At 33.3% G+C, this 25098-nt stretch overlaps 2 protein-coding genes across 3 annotated transcripts; both read right to left on the bottom strand.

Moving 5' to 3' along the window:
- Window positions 1-204: 204 nt before the first annotated feature.
- On the bottom strand, window positions 205-7893 carry LOC148612193 (uncharacterized). Its single transcript, XM_088593427.1, has 3 exons — window positions 7821-7893; window positions 2810-2993; window positions 205-1323 (listed from the first exon to the last, which is right to left on the bottom strand). Exons 1-3 carry the CDS (start codon window positions 7836-7838, stop codon window positions 932-934), a joined length of 594 nt encoding a protein of 197 aa, XP_088449553.1. The 5' UTR covers window positions 7839-7893; the 3' UTR covers window positions 205-931.
- Window positions 7894-11848: 3955 nt separating this feature from the next.
- Window positions 11849-21724, bottom strand: LOC148612192 (transcription initiation factor IIB-like). 2 transcript variants are annotated; one of them, XM_088593425.1, is made up of 10 exons: window positions 21668-21724; window positions 19335-19445; window positions 19045-19132; window positions 18371-18475; window positions 16791-16877; window positions 16389-16518; window positions 15408-15517; window positions 14485-14579; window positions 13960-14036; window positions 11849-12751 (listed from the first exon to the last, which is right to left on the bottom strand). In XM_088593425.1, the coding sequence occupies exons 1-10, from the start codon at window positions 21685-21687 to the stop codon at window positions 12618-12620; spliced, it is 957 nt and encodes a 318-aa protein (XP_088449551.1). In that variant the 5' UTR covers window positions 21688-21724; the 3' UTR covers window positions 11849-12617. The 2 variants fall into 2 exon arrangements, with proteins under 2 accessions (XP_088449551.1, XP_088449552.1); XM_088593426.1 differs by lacking the exon at window positions 21668-21724 and adding an exon at window positions 21555-21575.
- Window positions 21725-25098: the final 3374 nt, after the last annotated feature.

The raw sequence follows: 25098 nt of genomic DNA, 5'->3' as shown, positions 1-25098 counted from the left end.
TAGCCCGGAAGACGACTCCAAAACTGTTCTATCTATTTATGGTACACATGTAATTACAGCCCGACTTCTTAAAAATATCTACAATATGTTAAAAAAAATCAAAGAATTTGAGGTAAGTTTGCCATAAAAAAAGTCGTTATGGCATAAGAAACTCCAAATACATAAACACACCGCATTCAGTTTTTTTCAATAATAAAATGCTCTTTTTTCTTCAATTTTATTATCATTATTACTATTATTTATTGTTCATACAAAAAAAATAAAATAACAGACAACACGAAAGAAAACATCCAATGAAGTACAAAATAATTAACAGATGACTCTGATGATTGGTTGCTAAGTAAAAAAACTGCTTTTCTGTATATGAATGCAAATACGTGCAACTATAGTTAATAAAAAAACACAAAAAGATTATTCTATATTTTCCCTATTACTTAACCATGTTGATTTGTAACTACGGCTACTGCTGAAAAAAAAAATGAAATGATTTTCGCGCTTATCCGAAAAAATTTCTAACTCGAAATCCCAGCCCCAACCACCCCCTTCGAGGAGAAATTATCTCTGTCTAAAAATAAACCCTTAACGAGCACTAATGTTATCATTCGTAACGTAGGTCTTTTTTAAAGTATGTGTAGTGCAGCTCACGAAAAGTCAGTTTAAAAATATACTTGGAGTTTGATGTAATCGGGCACTAGAACCTCGGTGTCAGTCTAATTTGCAAATGAGTCGTCATGTCACATGCAATTTATATCGGGATCAAAAGGGTTCAACTTTTCGGCAGTAGTTAACAAATGTTATATTTTGTAGAATCAAGACAACTACTTTCATTGTTCTTCTCGCATAATCCCATCATCGAAATTTCACATTTCTCGCAATTTTCATGCAAATCCAGTTAATGCGATATGTTAAATAATAAATATCTTGTTCTGAATCATTTCTTCCAATAAAAGGCACTTGTCGTTGGCCCTCCGCCGAAAAATCCGCCAGTAGTCCCTGCTGTAGTTGGTCCTCCAAAAAATTCTGTAAAGAAACCATCAAATGGTCCTGGTTGTACAGGGTCAACGCAACATCCGAAACCGTATCCATCTCTACAGCACTTCCGCTCATAGAAACAGTCATCGTCCTTGTGACAACGCCCATAACACTCCGCGTGCACGGCGTCAAAACTAGGGCATTTTCCTTTCTTTGTTGATGGGTAGGTAGTTGCAAAGTATGCATTCCAATCAAATGCCCTTGTTGTTGAAGGCATTTGGGTCGTCGGACGGGGTGTTGTAGTAGGAGAAGTCACTGGTCTTTGACGCATTGGCGGTGTTACTCGTACAGCTGGAAAACAAGACAAGGTTGACTTTAAAAAACAAAAAAGAAATCGAATAATAATGTACAAGGCTAAAACAGAAGAAATGACAAATAAACATTTTATTAAACATTTATATTTAGAACTATAACTGTGAACATTTCAAGCTCGGATTTTACCCCTTAAAACAAGTGAGTGTCGAATGGTGTGTTTATCTCTATATATATTATTTTGTGTTGAATGGCGTTGTTTGCGATTTACGTGCATTAAATATTTATTGTCCCCGCTGCGACGCAGATGGGGACATACAAATACCGGTGCCTGTCCGTCCGTACGTCCATGCGTCACCCCGTCCGGTCGCAACTCCTCGGAAACCGCTTGACGGATTTTGTTCAAATTTAGTAGGATTGTTAGTCTCCAAATCTAGTTGACCATGTTGCGCCGCTATTTTAATTTGACCAATCTTACAGGAGTTACAGGACTCTTTTCGGCGGCGAAGGACATATTGCTTCGAGTTTTTTTTGTTGTTGTTTAAATTGTTGTTCAGTTGATTTGAAAACTAACCATCTACGTGTTGCAAAATCGGCTTTTCAAGCCGTACTTCCAAATTGTGTTACATGTGCGGTAATCATGAAATGCCGATTAGTTATATATTAAAATACTAGAACACAATGTAACTGCTACAAATTCTGTACTGAGTATAAATAACAAATGAACCTACAAAAATGTAGGACAATGACATGTAATGATTTGCTGCCCTTTGAACGTTCATTCGAGTAGCAATATATCATGTATATACAACAAATCTAAGACTTGTCCCCGCAGTCTTTAGAGTATGAATGCTGTTTACAGTGGACGCCTGGTCTTCGTTGTAAAAAAATACATGCATTATTTGCATGATAATTAATGATGCTGTTTTGATACCAGAGGCAGAGTGAAACATTTTCCATGACTTACATAAATGATACATATTAACTACATAATTTATACGTACATAGTATTTCCTTTCGTTTACCAGCGTTAATCATAGCATTTATGCTATGTTTTTTGTACTGTGCCGTGCTTGCTTGATATTAAAAATGTGTTGTATTTAGTGAAAAGGATTCCTTTGAAAGACGATAAAATATAATGGGGTCGTCATCAAAACTGTTGTACATGACAGAAAAGGCTCAGCAAAAGTAATAAACATAATTTTGTATCAGCTAAATGCTGCTTAATGTAATTGTATATATGTATGAAAACAAATGTAAAATTTGTGTTAAACCATGTAAGCTAATTTGCTTCCGGAAATAAACTAGAAATGCGATTGCTTCAGAAATAATTAAATCTTTTCTCCTCTACAAATCTCTTTCTTGTTATTGTACCAAAAAAAATTAGGTGCGTATACTGCCTTTAAGGGCATTATTAGCTTATACCGTAAAAGCCCAGTGTTTGTAAAAAAATCAAGAGGTTCCTTACTGGTGTGAAATTTTCCGTACATTTGTTCTTGTATACAACAAATAAATTTAAACTTACGTGGATTGGTGAAGATCATTACACGTCCGTGGTTGAAGGATGATCTACGTGTTGGTGGTGGTCCGAGACGAAATACACCTCTTGGTAACGGTTTCATCTCACCCATGGGACGATTCTGGTTAGTTTTGTGATACGAGTCGACATAATTGGTAAGCCAGCACAAAACAATTGATAGTACCTGCAACTAATAAATACATGTGTTTAAGATGATGAAATGCGTAACTAATAAATGATGATTAGACTTCTCTTAGCAGCGTGATCCTCTTTTATTCGCTTTCTCAGATATTCGTTTTACCAAACATGCATGGTTTGAATAGAAACGAATAATACTGCAGTATAAGAGAAAATTCTAAGGACACCAGTCGAAGATATCACCTAAAACTCGTGTGTCTGAGAAATTGAATGCGGTGAATCCTGATTTAACTGACCATTCAAAGGAGAGCAAAATCTACTATGCGTTATATGCATGTCTATATTACATAATTCACTACATTTCATATTAATATCATATTGTCTTTAAAGACAAGTACAGGTAATTGCTGAATTCAGCTGCTCGCTAATACAGATTTGAATGATTAATTGTTGTAAGAAGAAATAAGGTTTATGCGATTTTGTATACGACATTTGATGTCCGGACAATAACTAAAATATAAGGATAAATATCTAAACGGTACCACAAGGTGCATATTATATTCGAAATTACACATCAAAGTGTTTTCCGCCAAAGAAAGGCTCGAAATTTTGGAAAAATTTTTTGTATTTGCTATGTTTTGTTTATTTGTTTGTTTGTTTGTTTGTTTGTTTTGTTTGTTTGTTTGTTTGTTTGGGTTTTTTTTTTGTTTTTAGTTGTTACAAGAACAGTTTAGAAATAAGGGGTAAAAAGGGGACCAGAAAAGTGAATTGATCTCTTTGAAATTCAAAATGCCATGCAGCAAAGGGAAAGTTTTTTTTATTGTGACTATTGGGGGCCAAGAAGACAAGAAAAAAAAGAATTTTTCCTGGTGTCCTCTAAAAAACCTCAAGTAAAGGTGTATGTATCTCGGATAATATACCATAGGGGCCATGTATGGGACCACTTCCATTTTGGTCAAAATCTTATCCTCCGTGAAACGTTTAATAATAATCCAAATTCAGAACTGTACCAATCTTATATGGTGCGTTTTTACGTGCTCCAACTGTTCAGGGTTTTACCTCTTCTGTCGTAGAAAAAATGACAATAAAAGCACCGATCCCTTTCTCTGATAATATTCCTTCCCACAATAGGACAAGCCTAAGTGAAAGGGTTTTCACGGCTCTACATTGATTACTTCATAGCTTCAAGAACCAATAGAAAGGCGTTTCTATGGAGGATTCTGTTGGTTGGCACCCTCCTTTTTGAGAAAAAATATGTTGATATTCTTTTTTTAATATTGCTGATGATAGTATGTAACCCCCACCCCTTTTACGGACAGTTTTGTGCGATTTTTTTCAACGCCACCTTCTTTTTATATAATTTTTCGGATCGGAATCCCCCCTCCCCCTTTGTAAGTTTCTGGATCCGCTCCTGAGCGAAGACTTTTTACCTGTATTGCTAATAACATGCATATGAATGTATCATAGGCTTGACAAGAGATAGATCTTTCATTATAATATACCATCGATGCAGTTGATGTTAATTTGACAGTTTAAGTGGTAATTACATTGAGTGCAATGTTGTTTTTATACCTAATATGTCGGTCGTTGTATAAAAAGTGATTTTTTATTTCCCTGGTTACTAGAATTAATAACCGTATTACCAGTGTTCTGACACACATACATGTATATATGCCATGTGTACTGGTGAAATGAAATACCGAAAAATTAATATTACCAAATTGTTGTGTTTGCCTTGGGTTATCTTTTTGTTGTTGTTGTTGTTATTCATAAAAATTATTGGATTTGCTTGTTGCCGGTGGTTTTAACATTTAGAAATATCAATGACCAAAATAGTAATCTTGTTGACTTTTCATACGACTCCCCCTCCCACAACCACTATCACAAAAAATGCGGTCGTATAGGTATGGCATTGTTTGGAGGCACTCAGTTGGTGGCTTTTGAAAATCACATTATGAAGATAGGTTATTATAATAAGCTCCCAGGTGACCGTGTACTGTTATCTACACGGTTAGTAGATTTTGTTGGAGGGTGAAGCGTTAGCTAAACCGTTGTTTTTAATTAGGGCCCAATAAGGGTAAGATACAACAATTTAATGAAATTTAAATATACAACTCAAGTATTAACATATTGACCTTTATGGAATTGTACCATTGATTTTAGGAGTTAAAGCCCTTACTATCAAAAGGGACCAGTTACATGAATTTTATAAATCTTAGCAGTACAACCTATAAGAAATTTATGACACACCACTGTTAGGCTTTGTCGAATCAGCGTCTGATGTTCAAAATTCACTCTAAATGCTGCAACCAGTCCTTTCAGAAAATTGCAAAGAATCTTGGAAAAGTGAATGATTTTACGCGACGTTATCCGATTGTCAAACGACGTATGATTTGAATAACACTTGAGAATTTCGAAAGAAAGTAAGAAAGGAAACAAACGTCTGCGGCTGCGTGGAGCTTGTGAATTTGGGACCAAAACTGAAATTGTACTACTAGGTTACACGCCACAATGAAATGGTTTTGATGGATATAAAGGTCATTACCAATAGGAATGAAGGACAAAAAGGGTCAGAAATAAGCAATCTACATCGAGCTTGTTTTCTTAGTCTAACTACAAGTTTTAAAGTTTTATTACTTTCATTTTGGTCAGAATCTTATCAAGTATTTCATCACAATCCAGGTAGAGAAGAAAGGCAGGTTGATATTTTAGGGTGTTATCGATATGACCCAAGCCGTTTTTTTAATAAGGACCCTAATAGAACCAAAACAAGCATTAAATGAAACTTAACTATAGAACTCAAGTATAAGAATCGACTTAAACAAAGCTACTAAATTGTTGGAATTTTGTTCTTGACACCAAGCAAGAAAATAGCTTGCTAAACATCCTCTAGCATTTCGAGAGTACGCCCCCTCCCCCTCCCCCCAAAAAAACCGCGGGATTAATAGGCTATTTTAGGTAAATTTTTCCTCAAAGAAATGCACGGAATACAAAATATTCCAACTTAAGGAGTTTCCAGCCCCAAGACCCCCCCCCCCCCGATTCCCCTTGGGTCACTGAGATTGAAATGATTGAAGCTACTCTTGCTATGAGTTGACCGTGTGTGTACTTTTAACAACAGAATGGATTTTGATTCAGATTGAAATTGATATATATAAACACGTCTGTAATTTTTTCACAATTTTCATGTCTTTTTCGTGTTTTCAACTGAACCCATTTAGGCTTTAAAATTGGTTTAGTTTAGGCAGGTGTTAGGTTTACAATGGTATAAATATGATATAAAAGGACCTCAAAACGTTTATACAGGTTTTACTCGGGGCTCGTTTTAAGGAGGTAGACCTAGGGTAAGGGGCATAACTCTTGAAATCAGTGATATGTTTGTATCATATTTAATTTCACCAAGGCCTATCAAGCTTTCATTTGAAACAGAATGAAATCAGTCCAAGCTACTTTGAGACTTACGTAAGAATGATGTACAATGATGAATAAAAACGTTCTAATTATTTGTAAGAGTTGTGTCCCTTACCCTAGGTCTACCTCCTTAAAGAGGTTTCACTGTATTTGTACGTCCTGTTCGCTGATAAAATTGTGTAAGCGCGTTGCCATCATGATATAAACTGCCGATCAATGTTATTTTAGTTTTACTAGACTTTTAATGGTATATTTTAATGCAGCTGTAAAGTCATGCATGGGTACAAGAAGTGATTGGTTAACATTTATTCTAATTTTATGGTAAAATGTGCAGAACGTGGGACAATTTAACATACAAATAACGAGAGTGGATATGATGAATATGTCAAAGAGACAACCACACCGGGATGAAAAATGTCAGTTCATGGCCACACATGAGTCTTAATTGAATTACGAGGAAACCCTCCATCAGAGGGCAGGCTGCAGCTGGCCCGAATCAGGGGCGTGTCCAGGATATTTGAAAGGGGGGCGTAGAATAAAATATTTCGCCTCGCTTCGCTCGGCGAAAAAATTTTTGGACCTTTTTTGGCTTAAAAACATAAAATAATAGAGAATTGCACTAATGTAACGGTTCCTGACTTGGAGCATGTATATTTTATAGTTAAAGTGTCAGGGTGTGACATTTTTTATGCCGAGTTTTCTCCATTAATTGTCTATGGTATATTAAAATGATTGGATGGATCTTAACAGCAGTAGACCAGTAACGAGAAATTCCAAACTCAAGGGTATAAGGAGTAACTTAACATTTCACAACCAAAATTCATGTATTATACTGATTTACTTACCGTTTTGGTTGTTTAAAAAAGGTGTCCAAGACACCTTGATACGATTTTAAGGTCTTTTGACGTTTTGTTTTTGACATCGACATCTTTGCGAATTCTTTATCACATCAACAACAATGGATACTAATCGCAGAGTCGAACACGCCGGACTCCGAGAAACGAAATTTTACGGTTGATGATGACCCATCAAATTGGGGAATCAGTATAAAAAGAAATCAGAGTATGTGTTTAATTAATGAATATGATAAATTGCCATCATTCAATACAATACTAGCAGATTATAACGATAGTTTTTTTTTTTTTTTTTTTTTTTTTTTAAAGGGGGGGCGTACGCCCATTACGCCCTTACCTGGACCCGCCCCTGCGAATACTTTGCAGAACTTTTTGTATTCAATGTTTAACTAGATTTAAACGGAACATGTCGTCAAACCTTTGTCATAATCAGTTGTACATGCGAGGTCAAGACACAGCAACAACAACGATAATTTGATGCATCTTAAAAACGATTTGTGTGTACCCGTTCAATGTAATGAAATCAATTTGTAAATTTCAAATTATTATAGATTAAACGTATTGTTCTTTCTTTTTTTACAATTTACAAAGTTGCCATAACAAAAAAAGCTTACCGGAAAACAGATATCCATGTTTTATTCTCCCCCTCCTTGTGTACTATGGTAGAACGTGTGATTTATTTCTTCACAGTTCATACATCTATTAACCTAGCCAAAAAAAATCTGACAAGTGACCATAAAAAATAACATTATAGGTTATAATACACGGAGTAATGTTAAGTCAGGCGACCAAAAGGTCATTTTTTGTCTTGTTCATGACGTGTCATTACCGCATGCATGTCAGAGGCTGGTTTTTGCAGGTCTTGGCCTGACCAGGGAAAGGGGATGATATAACATTTCGCCCTTTGTGTGGCACGTGTGTTGTTCGGTCTTTGATTTTCGGTTTTAATTGACTTGTAAGAAAGTCACAGTCAAGTCTTCTATGATCATTATTTTCTGTCAAACTGTAGAAAAGTTGACAAGATGTGGAGATGAATGAGATTTCCTAAATAAGCAAGAAAATTATAAAACGGCTATAAAAATATCAGATCATTCTTGGATCTTGACATTATTGAGCTTTCCACATTATTCTACTCGTATACACGATAGACATTTTTAACATAAACAAATTAAAAAAAATATTTTTTTTTAAGAATTTTTACTGACTTTTAATCGAAGATTTAAAACTTTAATATTAATTAGATTGATTTTTACTCCAGCAGTGCTAGAGGTATTCTGGTAAGCTATTTTCTGACTTGGTGCCATCCTAACGGAATTCAAACCTCTTACATTGTTGGAATAATTTGATTTTCTGAAAATGAAGGATAGTACATTAAATATCAAAACACAGCACGTTCACCTACTTTTTTGTCGAATATTAACGATTGATTGGTAGGTCTTTAAAGTGGAAGCTCATAGAAGCAACAGTTCCACAGGTAGTCATACCCATTAGGAATGAAGAAGTTTGCTTATGCACAAGTCGGGAAATTGAGAAAGTTTGCATTATTCATGAATAGATTCCTTAAAGAAAAGTGTTTGGGCATTATCAAGACTTTTGATATAAGAAATGTGATATATCCTTTAGGATCAGTTCTCATTCAAGATAAAAGTGATATTACTAAAACTGAAAAGCCGATTCTAAGACAATTAAAGTGAGAATATTAACGAAAAACTGGAAACGGGAAAAATGAAGATAAGGCCAGGAATTACGAAAACTGACGAGCCGAAGGACATAGGACATGCAAGTATATACAACAAATTGAATAGCCAAAAAATAAAAAACCAAAACAAAGCGAAGAAAGCAAAAAGTAAAAAAACAAAGACAACTTATAGTTGAAATCTATTCAGGACAATAAAATGCAAACCCAGAATACCGGTAACAAAGAAGCTGAAGGGACCAACAATACTGAGAAGTAAGTGACAGACAATTACATAAAAGATGGACCAAAATTCAAAACGTAAAGGGAATGAGTAACAACTAACGAAATCTTTCACTAAATTTCGAAAAATGTGTCATGGTCGGTGTAAAATATCTAGTGATCAAGTCAAAGTCGTGATTCGATTCACGCCATTTTTTTGAAAAGGTTTGCTGAATCGGCGAAACTTCATTTTTGTGAAACTACGTTCATGAGTATGACAATAAATGCCAATAGATCCATTTTATTAGATTTCCATGTCAGGATGTCATGACATTTTATCACTTTATAATTACATGCTATTACAATTTTATTATCTTAATCGACACTTCCTTTTGATCTAAAAGTCAGACGTATTATAATGTGTGGTCATTTTCGTAGACAAATAAGTTTGTTCTTGCAAAACACATTGATAGGTTAGTACGAGACGCATCTTAAAAAAAGAGAGGTGCATTATGACAATAGATTGAAGAATAACGGAGAACTTAAATTTTTCTATTCTACATTTCTTGGCCATATACATTTGTAAGTAGTTTCAAAACATCCTTCGATGTTCCATTATATGCAAAGAAGTCGAACTTTGAAAATTTACAAATCAGACGCTTAATAAAGCGGAAAACTAGTAGATCATTTGTAACTCCCGCCGAGCACAGCATGTTAAATACTGTTCACTTGGTGCATGCGAGGACACCATTGACACACTTAAGTATATGATCTTGCGGTTTACACGACTGAGCTTGATACAACAACAGAGGTTGAAACCTGGACATGATAAAGCTTTGAATTGGATTGTGATTGTTTGACACTGCATATGTTTCTAACAAAAAAATGTGTAGATTATGCCCCTTGATAACAAACGATTCTCCTTCTTTTATATGGTCATAATACTATAATATTTGAAGCATTTACCCTTTATGGTCCAAAATACACGGTTTGATACATATTGAACAATCCCAAGATATTAATAATCTTGCAATCAAACGTTTCATATTAAAGGAGGCAACACTTTGAACTTCAGTAAGATCTCAATTTTTAAACAAACTGTTCTGTAAATTCTTTTTGAATTTTCATTTTCCTGGACGACTACCAATATACCAAGTTACATTAAATTCTTTTCAGTAGTTTTAAATTAGTTGCATTATTAAGTTCTAAGTTCAAGGATGATTAACTCCTAGAAATATCCCTGAAAATGTTACAAAATACATATAGTGCTTTAATACCTACCATGTTTTATGAAATTCTATTTAATAGTTTCAAAGGACTAGTTTCCTGACTAGCTGTGTAATGGGTTGATGAATGGACATGACAAAAACTTAAAGGTTCCTCGCCACAGTTGAGGGCAGAGAATCTAATTTAGCCTTCCAATGAAAGAAGGAACAAGGGTTTTGGGGTTTTCAAATGGCTACACACTGTACATAAACATTATTGCCAAAAACAAAGGTTTATTTTCTATGAATCTGTCCACTACATGAAAAGTGGAAACCACAAAATTTATACAAGCTTCAGGGTAATTTTAAATTTAGCCTGAACTTAGGGATTTTTTATTTTGTTCCAATATCATCTTTGTGCTTTAAATGTGTACCTTAAAAAATATATTACTTATAACAACAAATGTAACTTATAAGTTTCAGCTTTCTGAAAGCTATGGAATGCTTGGCTGTGTAATATATTTAGTTAGTACAATAGTTGTGTGCAGGAAGTATTGTATATAAGTATTACATTTATGTTGTTTGTTTATATTTTTTAACTGGGATTTAAGATAGTGTTTGAAGGGCGGATCCAGATACTTTGAAAAGGAGGGGTGCGAGCCAGGGGTTCCTCACAAAAAGGGGAATGCTCGGACATTCAATTTGCCATTTTTTTTGTCAATTTTACACATGAAAATGACAAATTTTACAATATAAAGGGGGTGCTTGCATATTATTTGTCATTTTTTGTCAATTTTGCACATGAAAATGAAAAATTTTACAATTAAAAGGGGATGCCAACCCCCACAACCCCTCTGGATCCACTACTTTATTTCCATCTTTCTATATACTTTAAATCCAAGTGTCATATGGCGTACTTCAACCGTTGGTAGTAATTTGTGTTTATTGAAACTTAGCAGTGGTATTAGAGTTGTAAAATAGGTCAAATACAAACACCATATGGCAGGCAGTCTGTCAATCCAACCTACAAATTGTATTTGTATCAGACTTGTATAACACATTTAAAATTAACTGACCAAGTGTTAGAATAGTGCTATTTTTGATGTAGTTTTGACCTTCAAATATATTCAAGTTCCATGACAATAGTGCACACATAATAAATTCAAGCCTGGTGACCGGATAACATTGAGGAAATCCTTCTTTTACGCTTTTACCACATAAACGTTATATAGATGCTTAAGCATACTAAATCTATCAAGTTTGACATTTTTGTAACAGTAGGGGAAGTTTGACTTTTTGAGAATTAAACCTAAACATTCTATCCTTTTTCAGGAAGGACTGACATACACATTTCATATTTGATTTTTGTGAATCGGATCAGAATCCTAAAATTGTTCCTGTTCCAACAATGGTATTCAGCAATTGACCAATAAAATGCCAGGTTATAAATTACTATTTCCAAATCCAAGCTTCCAGTGCATAATTTAATTTATTTGTAATGGTGTGTATACCACATGCTTCACTTCTGGAATCAAAGAACTAAAACTTCAGAGACGTTTAATAGCACTTTACAGTAAAAATGTAGGTACATACAGGTACTTCACAGAATTTTATCATATCGATCTAATCAAACTTTAATCAGTTACAATTTTTTTCCCCTTTATTTCATACTTCCAAAATCATGAAAGCTGAAATTTGGTTGGCTGACCAGAAAGCCAGGTCAGAAAGGTCATCTGGACAGGAAGTAGAATCGAGTGTTGGTAGTGACTGAATGGAATGATCAGTAGTTCCAATTTCATTTAGATTGCACATTGATCTTGTACTTACAGTTAAACTGATTCTATATTTTTTATCAATCAATTACCTTAGGAATCTTGATTAAAAACAATAAGTCTGTCCACACAGCAGCATTTTTTACATAAATAAAATGTATACTTATTTCATACCATGGTATGAACTTTAAGAAATGCAGCATTGATATCTGCATGATCTGTATATGGCATAAACAAGATACATAATATGAATCAGATATTTTAAGTGTTCATTCTATAGAAATGTAATAGAAAGGTCTTCTTTGGAATATCTTAACACCCAAGACTGATGATATGTGTAGCACTAGAACCATAATCAGTCATACACCATCTAGTTGATAGGTATACTATTATGGATAAAAAAATATTGCCCATAAATAGCCCATAAACAAAGTAAGTGATATCCTTGATGAAATACACCAAGAGTTTCTTACAAATATCACAAATGAATAGCCCATTGATAACACAACTAATCAAAAATCCTCCATAACAACACATCTATTGAGTTGGTAATTGTTCTATGGGAGTATAGAATTTAAAATCAGCAGGGAAAAGCTGATGGGCTCTGGGGTACATCTGTTTGTAGGCTTGTCTGATGGTTACCTCAGCTACACCTGCTATATCACCAATTTCTGCAAAAAGAAATATTTTATAGAATGCAAAAGAAATTAAGAAAATCACTCTCTTTAAGAGTACTGGTAATCAAGGAAATCAAGATTGGAGCAGTAATCAAATGATATAATGAGAATAGAATCAAAGAACTAATTCCAAGGATGAAGAATAAAAGGAAAACACACACAACAAAACATAAAACAACCAAAATAACATATACAGAGAAACAAAAGAAAATAAGCAACACAGACTGCACTTGAAACTCAGAGTATAGTCAAGGTGCAGTTCCTAGAAAGAGTAATCAAGGGAACCAAGGTTATAGCGGTAATCAAAAGAATGCAATCCAGGGACAAAGACCAGACATGGAAAACAGACATACACAACAAAGAACATAAAGTAACTAAAATCATACATACAAAGTAACAAAAACAAATGAGCAACTCGGACTCCACTAAAGCCAGCATACAGACAGCATTTAAGATGATCCTACTGACATAGTTTCATCAATCAAATATTCACTCTTTGAAATCAAATCTTAATCTGGATTAATCAAATATGATTGTAGCAGCTAAATGTCTGTGTTTGGTATAATATATTATATTTAAAGATAAATATACTCATTAGCTTCATTTATCAAGACTGATTATTTTGGCTACCAAAGAACTTACAGGGTCAATTTAAATGGAAATTGGTGGGAACTCAAGAGAAAAATTTGCACTGCAAGCCCTTATGGCCAATCATGTTCATTTTTAACACATGAAAAATTGCAATATATGTATTCATGTGCTTTAAAACATACTGAAATATGTGTCTAGGCCAAGTACTAAAATATATGACTTTTGCTTATAAAACCACAAATATAATTTTTTCCCTTCACCATTTGAAATACAGATATCTTCCATCTACCATTAAGGAAAAATATATTACGAAGTACTATTTATTAACGTTTTTTTTTTTTCTTGTTGTGCCCAAATATATGAAAACCATACCTTATGGCAGATCATTTTGTCGGGTGCAAAATTTTGTACTAAAAATCTTGACTTTTCTAATTGATGTGGATACTTAGTAGTTCAACCAATACTTAGGCCCAGAGTAAAAATATTTTTCAAAATTAATTTTGGCCTTCTAAGACAGGGCGTTAAAATTTATTAAAATAAGCATCTTATGAAAATTCCTTGTTATCAATATGTAGCATTTTTTTTTTTGTATAGAATGAATGTCAACTTACCTTTTTGACTTTTCTTGTCTGCCGATGCTTGAGATGCCATATAAATAGCTGATGCAGCAACTGATATGGGACTTCTCCTGTAGAGACACGAGTTATTTGATAATACATAAAAAATACCATAACTTTCCTCTTAAGTTCAATCCAAAAGTTAACAGAATAGTTTCAAACAAGTTTCATTTAGGTACAAAATTCAGGATAAAAAAAAAAACAATATTCAAGAGTTTAAATGCGTAACTTTTACTACTAGTTTTTTTTTCAGTGCTGTAATTAGTAACATTATACTGTTAAAGTAGTTTTGTTTGTGGCGTACCAATTTTTGTGGTTTTCGTGGGTAGGCCAAACCATGAAATTTGGTTCCAAACAAAAAGGAGATTTCCATTGAAGTTTACACTGAAAACCTCAAAACCACAATTTTAATAATCCACAAACTTGTATTTCTTTCCTTATCCACAAAATCTGGTATCCACGAATTAAAGTATTTTCACAGTATGTTATATGTTAAAACCATGCTATCTCTGCACTTACCCTGACACCAGGTCGAGTTCTACTGCTTTTCTGGCTATGTGTGTGGCGGCTTTCTGTACTGACGTTGGTAAACCAAGGTTAGAACAGAATCTAGACTGAAATGTTAAATTATGCCATATACTAACATGACAAGTCAGGTATTAGTTTCTTTCCTTACATTTTTCTTTCGGGCAGATTACATAATTTATTACAAAATGTAATTACTTCCCAGGTCATAAGTGGCATGAATTTCTCAACATTTATTGCAGTTTTTTTATCCTTTAGCAATAGTCAGGACATTTTGATTTTTTTATAATATTTCAAGGAATCCACAGATTAAGATAACTAAAATTACAAGCAACTTGTAGCCTTAAAATTTACGGTATGTAAAATTGCTGCACAACATGATCGACTACAAATGGTGACCAACAATCCTACAAACTTTGAACAAATCCATCCAACAGTTTACAAGGAGTTGTGTCAACAAGTGTGACTGGACTGAAGCACAGACAGATGCATGCATGGAAACCAGTATTCCTGTTTACCCTTCTGAGTAACGGCAGGAGACAAAAACATATGAAAGTCAGCAGGACTCATATACAAAGGCACTGTAAACATATTAATTTACGTAGTGTACTAATTTACGCTACTTTTGCTATTTTTCGCGGTGGACTGAAAAGCGGGAAAAAATAATACTCAAGAAATTGTTTTTTTAACACTATGTAACACTAATCATTTTTATAAACCACAAAAAATTAATAAGTTTACAGTTTTTCAAATTCAGATGCATGAACTCTTTCAAAAATATAATTTTACAAAACAAATTCCAATTACCTAGTAACAAGAATCAAGGCAGATAACGTGACTGGACACAAGTAAAAAATACAAAAAAATTATCCTGGAATTTTGTTTCCAAAAAAAGTCACAAAGTGTTGTCAACCTACCATAAAATCTCCTGTTGTAATCAACTCTACATTAGTTTCCAGATTTTTCAAGATCAATTTAAAAACTCTGCCAATCTCTTTCTTAGATATTTTAGACACTGCACATATTTCTACAATATAAAACAAAAGCATTTACATGTACAAGATTTGCAGTACCTACTGTACCTAACTTAAATTTATTTTGTTCATTTTCAGTTACACTAAAATAGTAAGATTGAAGATATGAACTACACTAAGAGAGGAAGGAAGTAAACAAAAAAAAACAAGTTAATTTGATGTTTTAAAAATAATTTACTGCAAAAAAAAAATTATACATTTTAAGTACTAAAGACAATAGTGGAATTCTACATCATGGATATTCCAGATCTGCCAAATTTAACTGACAAGGCATTTACAACAAGCTTTGTCAGGCTGAAAAACATGGACACTATCTCTTTTAAACATTTACCAAAAAAAATTATATAGTACATTTACACCAAATCTTTTTCTCATGTCCTTAGTCTGACCTTAAATTACTCATTTTGAAGCAGTCTTCACTACTGAATTCAGCACATATTAAAATCAATTTCAGTCATTTTATCATACCATTTGGACCTGATGACCAGAAATTGTCACTGACTGAAAATCTGTAGTCCACAAACTTTGTATACAAAATTCATATAACAACAATGTCAGTGATTGAATAAGAGAGGTTCCAAGTACCAAAGCTTATCTTTGGAGAGCAACTGTGCATAATGTCTTGGACCTTTCATGCTTGAAAGCAAAGCCTAACCTAGAGGGAGAAATGAGCAAAAATTTCCCCTTGTTTGTGCTCGCTACTCCCATCTGTCTTTGACAGAGAAGTCTTTGCAATAGATTGCATAGACAAAAATGTCAGCATTTTTAATTTTCAAACAGAATATACTAAAACTTTCCCTTGTCATCGATATCTACGGTAGATTAGGCCCTGTGAAAACGAATGTAACTTTACAGTTGATTTACCTTTGAATGTTCTAGGTACTCCCTCTTGTCGACAAGCTATGTACATACAGGCTGCAGCTATAGCATCGTTACTCCTTCCTTTTAAAGCTTTACCATCGCTCACTTGTTTAAACAGAGTGTTGGCTCTGTCCTACAATAGTCATTTCATACATAGTAATAAAGCATGTACAATACATACACTGTTCTTCAAAGGTAACAACACACATAGAAAAAACAAAATTTGCAAATTACAGTATGAATTCAAGACAGACATTTCAGAACTAAGGAGTAATATGTTAGTTGCATAATTTTATCTATGACAAATACCAGTACGTTTTTTATAAGTCTGTCAACTAAGTTTTTAATACATGTATAAATAACATCTAAATCCTTAACTTTTTAAATACTGATTACATAACTTACAGCTATCATTTTAGGTAGATTGAGTCTGTCTCCCATGTTACCAATTTCTCTAAATGCATTGATTAATGCTCTATCTGCACTGCTGATCTAAACGAAAATAAATAAAAACTATTCACTGCCCCTAATGGGACTAATACCCCCTGCAGCCAACTGAGCCCTGTACATTTAGGGACTAATATGGACACACAATTCGAATCTGACACATTTTTTGTGGGGATAAACTCAGCACTTTTGCTAAACAATTTTGATGCCATTCTAAAACACCAAACTCCTAAAAAAAATTGATACTATTGCTTTTTGACAACACAGTAGCAGAATTTGCCGGCAAATTTACTTTAAACATAAATTCCTCACAATATGCACACATTTCTATGGCAATCAAACACTTCATTGAGAAATATTACAATCCTACTAGTCATTGTAGATGAGTTGCAGACAACGCATCAGCCCAAGTTTTACTGAAAAGCACTCAAGTCCAACAAGTGTCGTATCTACAATTTTTTCCCCATACATAAATTCCTGACGATATGCACATACAGGATGAAACCTATATATCCCCAAACTTGTTTGTGGGACAAATAATAAAATGCTCCATAGATTCAATTTGTTACAACCACATAGAAGTAGTCCTGAACATACACAAATGAACCATAAATATCCAAACCTTCGACCTTTTGGGCTCCTTACTTAGATAACACATTCAATCTTTATTAATACAGGATATTGATTAATAATTGTTTACATTTAATCCAGGTCTATAATAAAAAATTTATAGAAAGCCAAGACAAATTATGCCAAGTTGAAATAAAGTTACCCCCCTTTGCACTACATTACTACATTAGATAGATGATAAATGTATGTTTTGTTCACCTGATTTTTTCGTCTTGTCTCTTATTTCTATATAATAGATGAGGCAACAATTTCAAATATTTCTTTTTAAATAAATTTTATACAGATCAATTCTCTAATGCCTTGGTCTAAAATTAAATGTTGACTCCATTTATTGGCACTTAATGCTTAATAATTACTCAATCTTCACAAAAACATGAAAAGAAACATCAGAATACATATATGTATGATAGGTTCATTCCAGAAATAACCGATGAAACTTGATTTAGCAAATGAAAATTTGCAGTACTTGATAAATTTATCAAATGGAAAAATTTCTTAAAAATTCAACCCTGAAAATACATTCAGACTTTAAAGTATCTGGTTAAGAAAAGTTCTGTTTTCAAAAGATTTGGTTTTAACAGGTTCTACTGTGTAAATAATTCGAGATACATGTGTATATACTTACAGTTCTTCTGTTTTTATACAATGGAATAATTCAGGATACATGTGTATATACATGTGTACTTACAGTTCTTCCGTTTTTATACAATGGAATAATTCAGGATACATGTGTACATACTTACAGTTCTTCCATTTTTATACAATGGAATAATTCAGGATACACATGTATATACTTACAGTTCTCCTGTTTTTATACAATGGAATAATTCAGGATACATGTGTATATACTTACAGTTCTCCTATTTTTATACAATGGAATAATTCAGGATACATGTGTATATACTTACAGTTCTTCTGTTTTTATACAATGGTTTTCCATGTTCATCGTATGACATACTACTGGGATCTGTAGCAATCATTGTACTCAAGTCACCACCATCAAGCAAGGGATTCTAAAAAATATAAAGTCAGAGAATTCGTGTTCAATTTCACAACAGTCTGTATTATAGTATAAATTAATATTATATGTGCTAGGCCTGTAATAATGGCCAAGGGATGACTGTAATGGTCTAAGGCAAAGCCGAGGACTACTAGTCTTCCATGGGTCATTATTACAGATCAAAGACGTATAGTGGGTCTATTATGAAAAAAAAAACACATTTATAAACATGTTTTAAAATTTGTTGTGTGTCTTATAAGTAAACATGTACATGGAGTTTTAGTAACAATACATTTTCTAAATACTCAGTTCAAAATTAAAATGGCTAAGTATTTCTTATTTATTTTTGTATCACATTAACAGGAAATTATGTTTATAAACTGAAATTGACATCCCTACACTTGCATCTCTTTTTGTTTATCTAACAGTATTAAATGGCCTATCTTTTTATCGAAGGCATGATGGACTGGTCCAAATAGCAATAATATGTCATAATAACCAGTCTGAAAGCAATCATAATACGCAGTATGTTGTTGGATTTGACCATTAGCATTAAAACCGTCCAGAATTAAGTAACCATACCTCAGCTGCACCAACACGAGAGGGATCTTTGTTACCAACACTCTTTTCATTACTGAAAGTTCTCCATTCTGTACCCACATCAACAACTCTGGAATTGTTAAAAACAAATTTAATTTATATATAATGACAAGTGTTTCATCTACATGCACCTTTCATTTTGCTAACAAATCACCTGTTCAAACAAAATTGATATGTCTGGTATGTGTTTCTCATTGAATTTCCAGGCTTTCTTTCAAATGAATACTGAATCTTATACTGAGTATTCATCATTCATTAATACATGTACCTACCTATCTCCTACAACCAATCCACATTCTGGACATATCATGTCCCCAGCATGGTAATCTTCCACCAAATTAGCGTAAGGATGCTCTGGACAACTTATCTTGTTGGCTTTAGGGCTAAAATACAAGTAAATAACTGTTCTACTGAGTGGTTTCCAAGGAGATTTTCAAAGAATAGTGAATGACCAGGGTAATCTAAGGTATTTTCACAAAAGTACAACAATGTACAAGTAACAAAAAAAATTCAGTTCTGAACAAATTTCTTAGTGAAATAAATCTGGTTCTTCTTAATAGAATTTGTATTCCTCATTTTGAAATTATGTTACAATTTTTTATCAAATACTTTATTACTTAATTTTTTTTTGTAAAAAAATTGTATGATGAACACCATATTTAAATAACTTTGTACACTTCCAGTTGTCTGGTTGTCCAAAAATGTCTAACACACAGAGTTTTTCCACAATTTTTAGGATAGCTATAATGATTTTTAAATAAATTACGGATGTTAGGATGCAACTGATATTGTGAGGACGTGTCCCATGGACGCTCAATATTTTCACTTGGGGCATCAAGCAAGATTTTCTTGCATCCAGGATGCGTGTACACGCCTTATCGAGAACCCAGCTATATCTGTTCAAAGGTCCCCTGACCTCAGTGTCAATGACTGTTGTAAGAAGGAACTTGTGTTTTCTCATACATGTGAACCTACCACCGGTAGGTTATTTCTACTGGAATGAGAACATTCTACAGTTCTACCGTGGGAACAGAAAATCTACCACTTTCTGAACTGTCAAAAAATATCTAGAAACACCAGTATTCAAACCGTACAATTCATGTTTCAATCTCATTTCTTTGATTATTTAATGAAACATAAAATTGACAAACGGTGTTAATTGCTGTCTAAACAGGTAATGAAATGTTTTATGACAGGTAAATATTCTCTGTGGAGCAATCAGCTGATCAGTGTTATCAATGATGATTGACAATTTGAAAAATGGATCCCGATTGGAAACATCACCATTTTATTATCAATGTCTATAGATTAATTTAATTTGTTAATTACTGTCAATTTAACAGTCAAAATTTTGTAGAGCCACCTGTGTTAACAAATTTTAAAATTACCATCGATTCAAAATGTCAGTTAACTCCCTTATAATTCTTATATTACATTTTCTGTAATTTCAACTGTACAGTATATTTTCCAAGTTTCATGTGCAATAAGTAAAGAAAATAATACTCCTTTAGAATTGTGATAATTTTGGAAATTTGGTATCAGCATTTTTGAATATTTGCTACATTTCCCAAAATATATAACCTCATGGTATGCATTTAATTAAAAAAAGGCTTGCACTTCAATTTACAATTAACATTGCTGTGATCTTTAGAACATGAAAATAAATAGTCACAGAAGACAGAACTAAAATTTGAAAACAACTTTTGACATTAGAATCAACAAAAAGAAATCATTTATTACAATACTCAGCTTAGATTTTAAAGGAAACAAACTTCAATTAAGAGGTTGTCCATAAACGTCACACATAATTTACATATTGTACTTATTATGCTAGGAGAATAAAAACCTCCAGTTTTCAAACCGAATCTCCAGCTGAAAAATGACTAATCTACAGTATTGAAGGAACCACTTTATCACATGTATGTTTTCTACTTGTCAGAGATTTGATGAAGTCAAAATAAATAGCTTTTTTTTCAAATTTTCATCCATACATTCAAAATTTAATGAAGGCTTTTCTATCTTAATTTTCTCTAAATGTGCTTTTCTTGTTTCTGACTAATACATTCAGCTGGTCAGCATTAGCAGTCTTGTTTGCTGTTGTTCAGCCTCAGGGTCTACTTCTTTTGTATTTTAAGGGGGCATATTAATTCAAATTTGCTTGCTTGTATCATTATAAAAATAAAATAATTTTCTCTGTCAGTCATTGTCTATTTTTGTAAAACATTTGGAATTGGAAGAAACAGAATAATTATCAGAAAAATACAGAAAAAAATGTACAACAACGCTTGTTGATTGTCCCGTCAAAAGTACAATAAATTAATAAAAAATAATAAAAAAAAAATTAATTAATTTAATTTCTTTTCTAAATTAGTGCTTTTACAAGTTACACAAGTCCCATATCATTTATTTTTATAAATTATATTCACGTTTTCTAAAATGGGCAAGTACATAACGCAGAAACAAAGAACCGATCTAAACTCGAGTTCTAATACCTCCGTCTAAGTAAAGGTTACAAGGAAAAATAGGCCGACCAGTTGTCGATTGTGTGTAATTTATCATCAAAAGTCAGAAATTGGTTATATGCGACTATAATGAAAAAGCGTACCCTTTATTTGTCGATGCCATAATCAACTGACAACTTCCGGTTAGTAAAACTAATTTAAGTCGCTAACGGGATCGAATTCCGGATCTGTGAGGGTCCTTAGCAAACTCCTGTGCTAAGGTATCCTTAGGTATCCTGGTTCCGGGATTACGTTCCAGGTATTAGCTACTAGCATTACTCTCTCACGAGAAATAAATAGTGGCTGATTTGAATCTACAGTATTTTCAAATCGATTGACGGGTTTTCATTTGGCACAGTGGAAAAGTAATGTTGAAGTCTACCTTAAGAACCATTTTTTTTAGTAACATAAAAATCTACCTGAAATGTTGCTACTTTTGTATTGAAAACATTGTGTAACATACCGAATATTGCGATGGGGAACCAGTCTAGTCCTTAGGAAACTCGAAGACGTTTGTACGTGAACATACTTTGCCTTTGCCGAGAGAAGTAACCTTTTTTTTTTCACGAAAATTTAAAATAATTTTAATGAGGATGAAATTGTATTTAAATTAGTATTCAAAGCACAATGAACCCGTCGTGTAGATGCATTTGTTAAGTGTTTTTTTTTTACATACAATGGGTTATAGTTCAATACAATATCAAAAATGTCAAATAAAAATGAATGTGTGGAATTTTGAGAAAATGTTATAAAAAAATACCTTTACATTCCTAAAATTAAGTATTTTTCAAATTTATTTGCCTTTTCATGTCTGTAAAGCTGAAGGTTTAAATTTCTATGAAGTATTGATAAATTTCTTTTTTTAAATATATGCATATAAAAGCTATAAAAAAAAGTCAATTTTCAAGTAATTGATTTGTCTTGTTTTGCTTTATTTTTCATGAGGCAAAGAATTAAGCCATATAGTTTTTAATATACACTTACAGAAAAATCAGATGTTGCTGAACCAAACCGCATCTTCTGTGTGATTCTGGTCGCTGACATCGCGGTCTGGACACTGACTTCGGTGTTTGTATCCTGTATCGATCTCAAGAGTAAAATCCGAATTCGATAGATGTTCATAGTTCGTTTTATTGTTGTATTTTCTAACCACTGTTCCAGGTTAGGGGAGGGTTGAGCGCTCACAAACATGCTTAATCCCGCCCTATACTTTATGCAGGAACCTGTATTTCAGTGGTTGTCCTTGTTTTTTAAGTTCATTGTTATTTGTTTTATGTTTTTTTTTTCTACAGATTATGTCGATCTTCGTCTTTTATGAATAGTGTCACAAATATTTTTGGGCCTTTTACTGTGTTTTTTTAGTATATGGCCATGGATAGTAAAATGTAACAAGAGGCTCCCAGGAGCCTGAATCGCTCACCTGCTTAATTTTTTGCATTTCAAGGGTAATAACGTGAACTAAGAGTTGTCTGACAATTTTCACTCAAGAAGACTTTGGTAGAATTAATTATAAGATCATTTCATCAATTGAAAGTTTCATTCTATCTATTATAGTTTTTAGGATATTGACTGAAAACTGCTAAAAACAACAAGGAGCCGTCTGACAGTTTTGAACCCCACAAACTTTTGTAGGCCCTATCATAAGGTTTATTTTAATTGAAAATTTCATTCTATCTATCATATTGTTTAAGATATTGACTGAAAACTGTAAAAAAAAAGGGGCATTTTTCATCTTTCAAGGACAATAACTCAACCACTTTGACCCCTTGGAGACTTTAGTAGGCCTTTCAACAAGGATCATTTCAGCAGTTGAAAGAATTTGACTAGACCTAACGGTTTTTGAGTTATATGCAAAAATCCCCACATCAGTTTTTTGCATGATACAACAAGGAACATTCATACCAAGTTTGGTTCCAATTGATCAAGTAGTATCAGAGGAAAAGATTTTTGAAAGAAATAACATTAAAAATAGCAAAAAAACGGCGAATAGGGGCAATAACTCCAACATGGCCCAACATATTAAAACGAAAATTTGACTACAAATAGATCATCATGCTAATCACTTTACCCTGTCAGAATTTGGATAAACCTAACGGTTTTGGAGATATATGCGAAAAAAACTACTGTATGACCCATGTGTTATATTTTTAGTAACGGCGGCCATGTTTTTCGACAGATCAAAAAGTTTTGGGGATTTTATACATCGCATCCACCCCTAAGAACTTGACATAAAGGACATGATACCACATACACCATGAAGTCAGCCTTATTTCTCGACCTACTCTTAGAAATAGATGGTGAAGGAAACACCACGACAGAGCTATGTGACAAACGCGACGAATTCTCATTCCGTATGGTCAACACTTCTTTCATCTGTGGCAACATCCCTTCAGCACAAGAGTATGGAGTGTTCATATCACAACCCATACGTTATGCCAGAATTACCGTAACTACGCAGACTTTTTGGACCGTACTCGACTTTTTACAAGTATGTCTCCGAAACAGGGTTATGTTGCTACAAGTCATCACTGTTGAAGATTTATGGACGTCATCATGAACTCATGGGTCGTTACGGCGTATTCATCTGCACAACGAGAACTGATTTGTTTTTAAAATCGATTACAAATAAAAACTGAAGATAAGGAAAACAATACGTCACCCAAAAAACTAAAGCACCAGCAATATGAACGAAACCGAGAGGAACGTTATCACCACCCCGAAGAAAGGACGTTTTTTCAAGCGTCATTGAGAATGAGATGGAATATATTCTGTTTGCTTATAGGATATCAATAATTGTATGAAGTGAGGATGTTCTGTCCTGAGTAGTAAGACACGGTGTGTGTGTTAATTTTGTCTGAGGACAGTCATGTTGATGATTCAGATGCACAGAATTATAGTTCGATACTTTTTTGTAAGTTTTTACATTTAAAAATATATTATTTTAATGCTTAAAAATGCAAATTTCTAAAAAAAAAATATCTTAATACTTTACTAATATTACATATGCTTAGAAAAAAGTGGATTTCATGGATATGGGGTAATGCATAAAAAAATGTCCTCTACTTTTGATCGGGTGACAGAATATTCTGTTTCTGTAAATGTAAGTGTTATATTGGAAAACAGATATTCATCGACTCCGTAGGTCAATAACACGGCATGTACTTTCACCTCAACAGAAGAGTATTATGAAATAATTGTATATCATATATTTAGATTAAAATATTACTTTTTTGTATATTCATTATAATTGAGTCTTTGTTTAAACCCAATATCGTCTATCCTATATCGCATACCTTATATCATACCTCTAGACCTATATCGCATACTCTATATCACACCCTAGGCCTAGATCTAACCAGCTTTTCGTTGCACACCTCGTATACCGACATAACTAATCGATCACTTATCGGTCACAAATCAAACGATAATCGATTGATAAGCTCGCTGCTAATCTAACACTAAGAGATATAAAATATAAAAATAGGAGATGTATGATTGCGAATGAAATAGTCATCCACCAAATACCGAGCGAAAA

The sequence above is a fragment of the Perna viridis genome, chromosome 7 (assembly GCF_037379345.1).
Source record: "Perna viridis isolate PV_CMFRI_1.1 ecotype Kerala chromosome 7, ASM3737934v1, whole genome shotgun sequence".
In the NCBI taxonomy this organism is placed as follows: Eukaryota; Metazoa; Mollusca; class Bivalvia; order Mytilida; family Mytilidae; genus Perna; species Perna viridis.
Note: the sequence above shows the minus strand (reverse complement) of the source record. Positions and strands in the feature narration are given on the sequence as shown.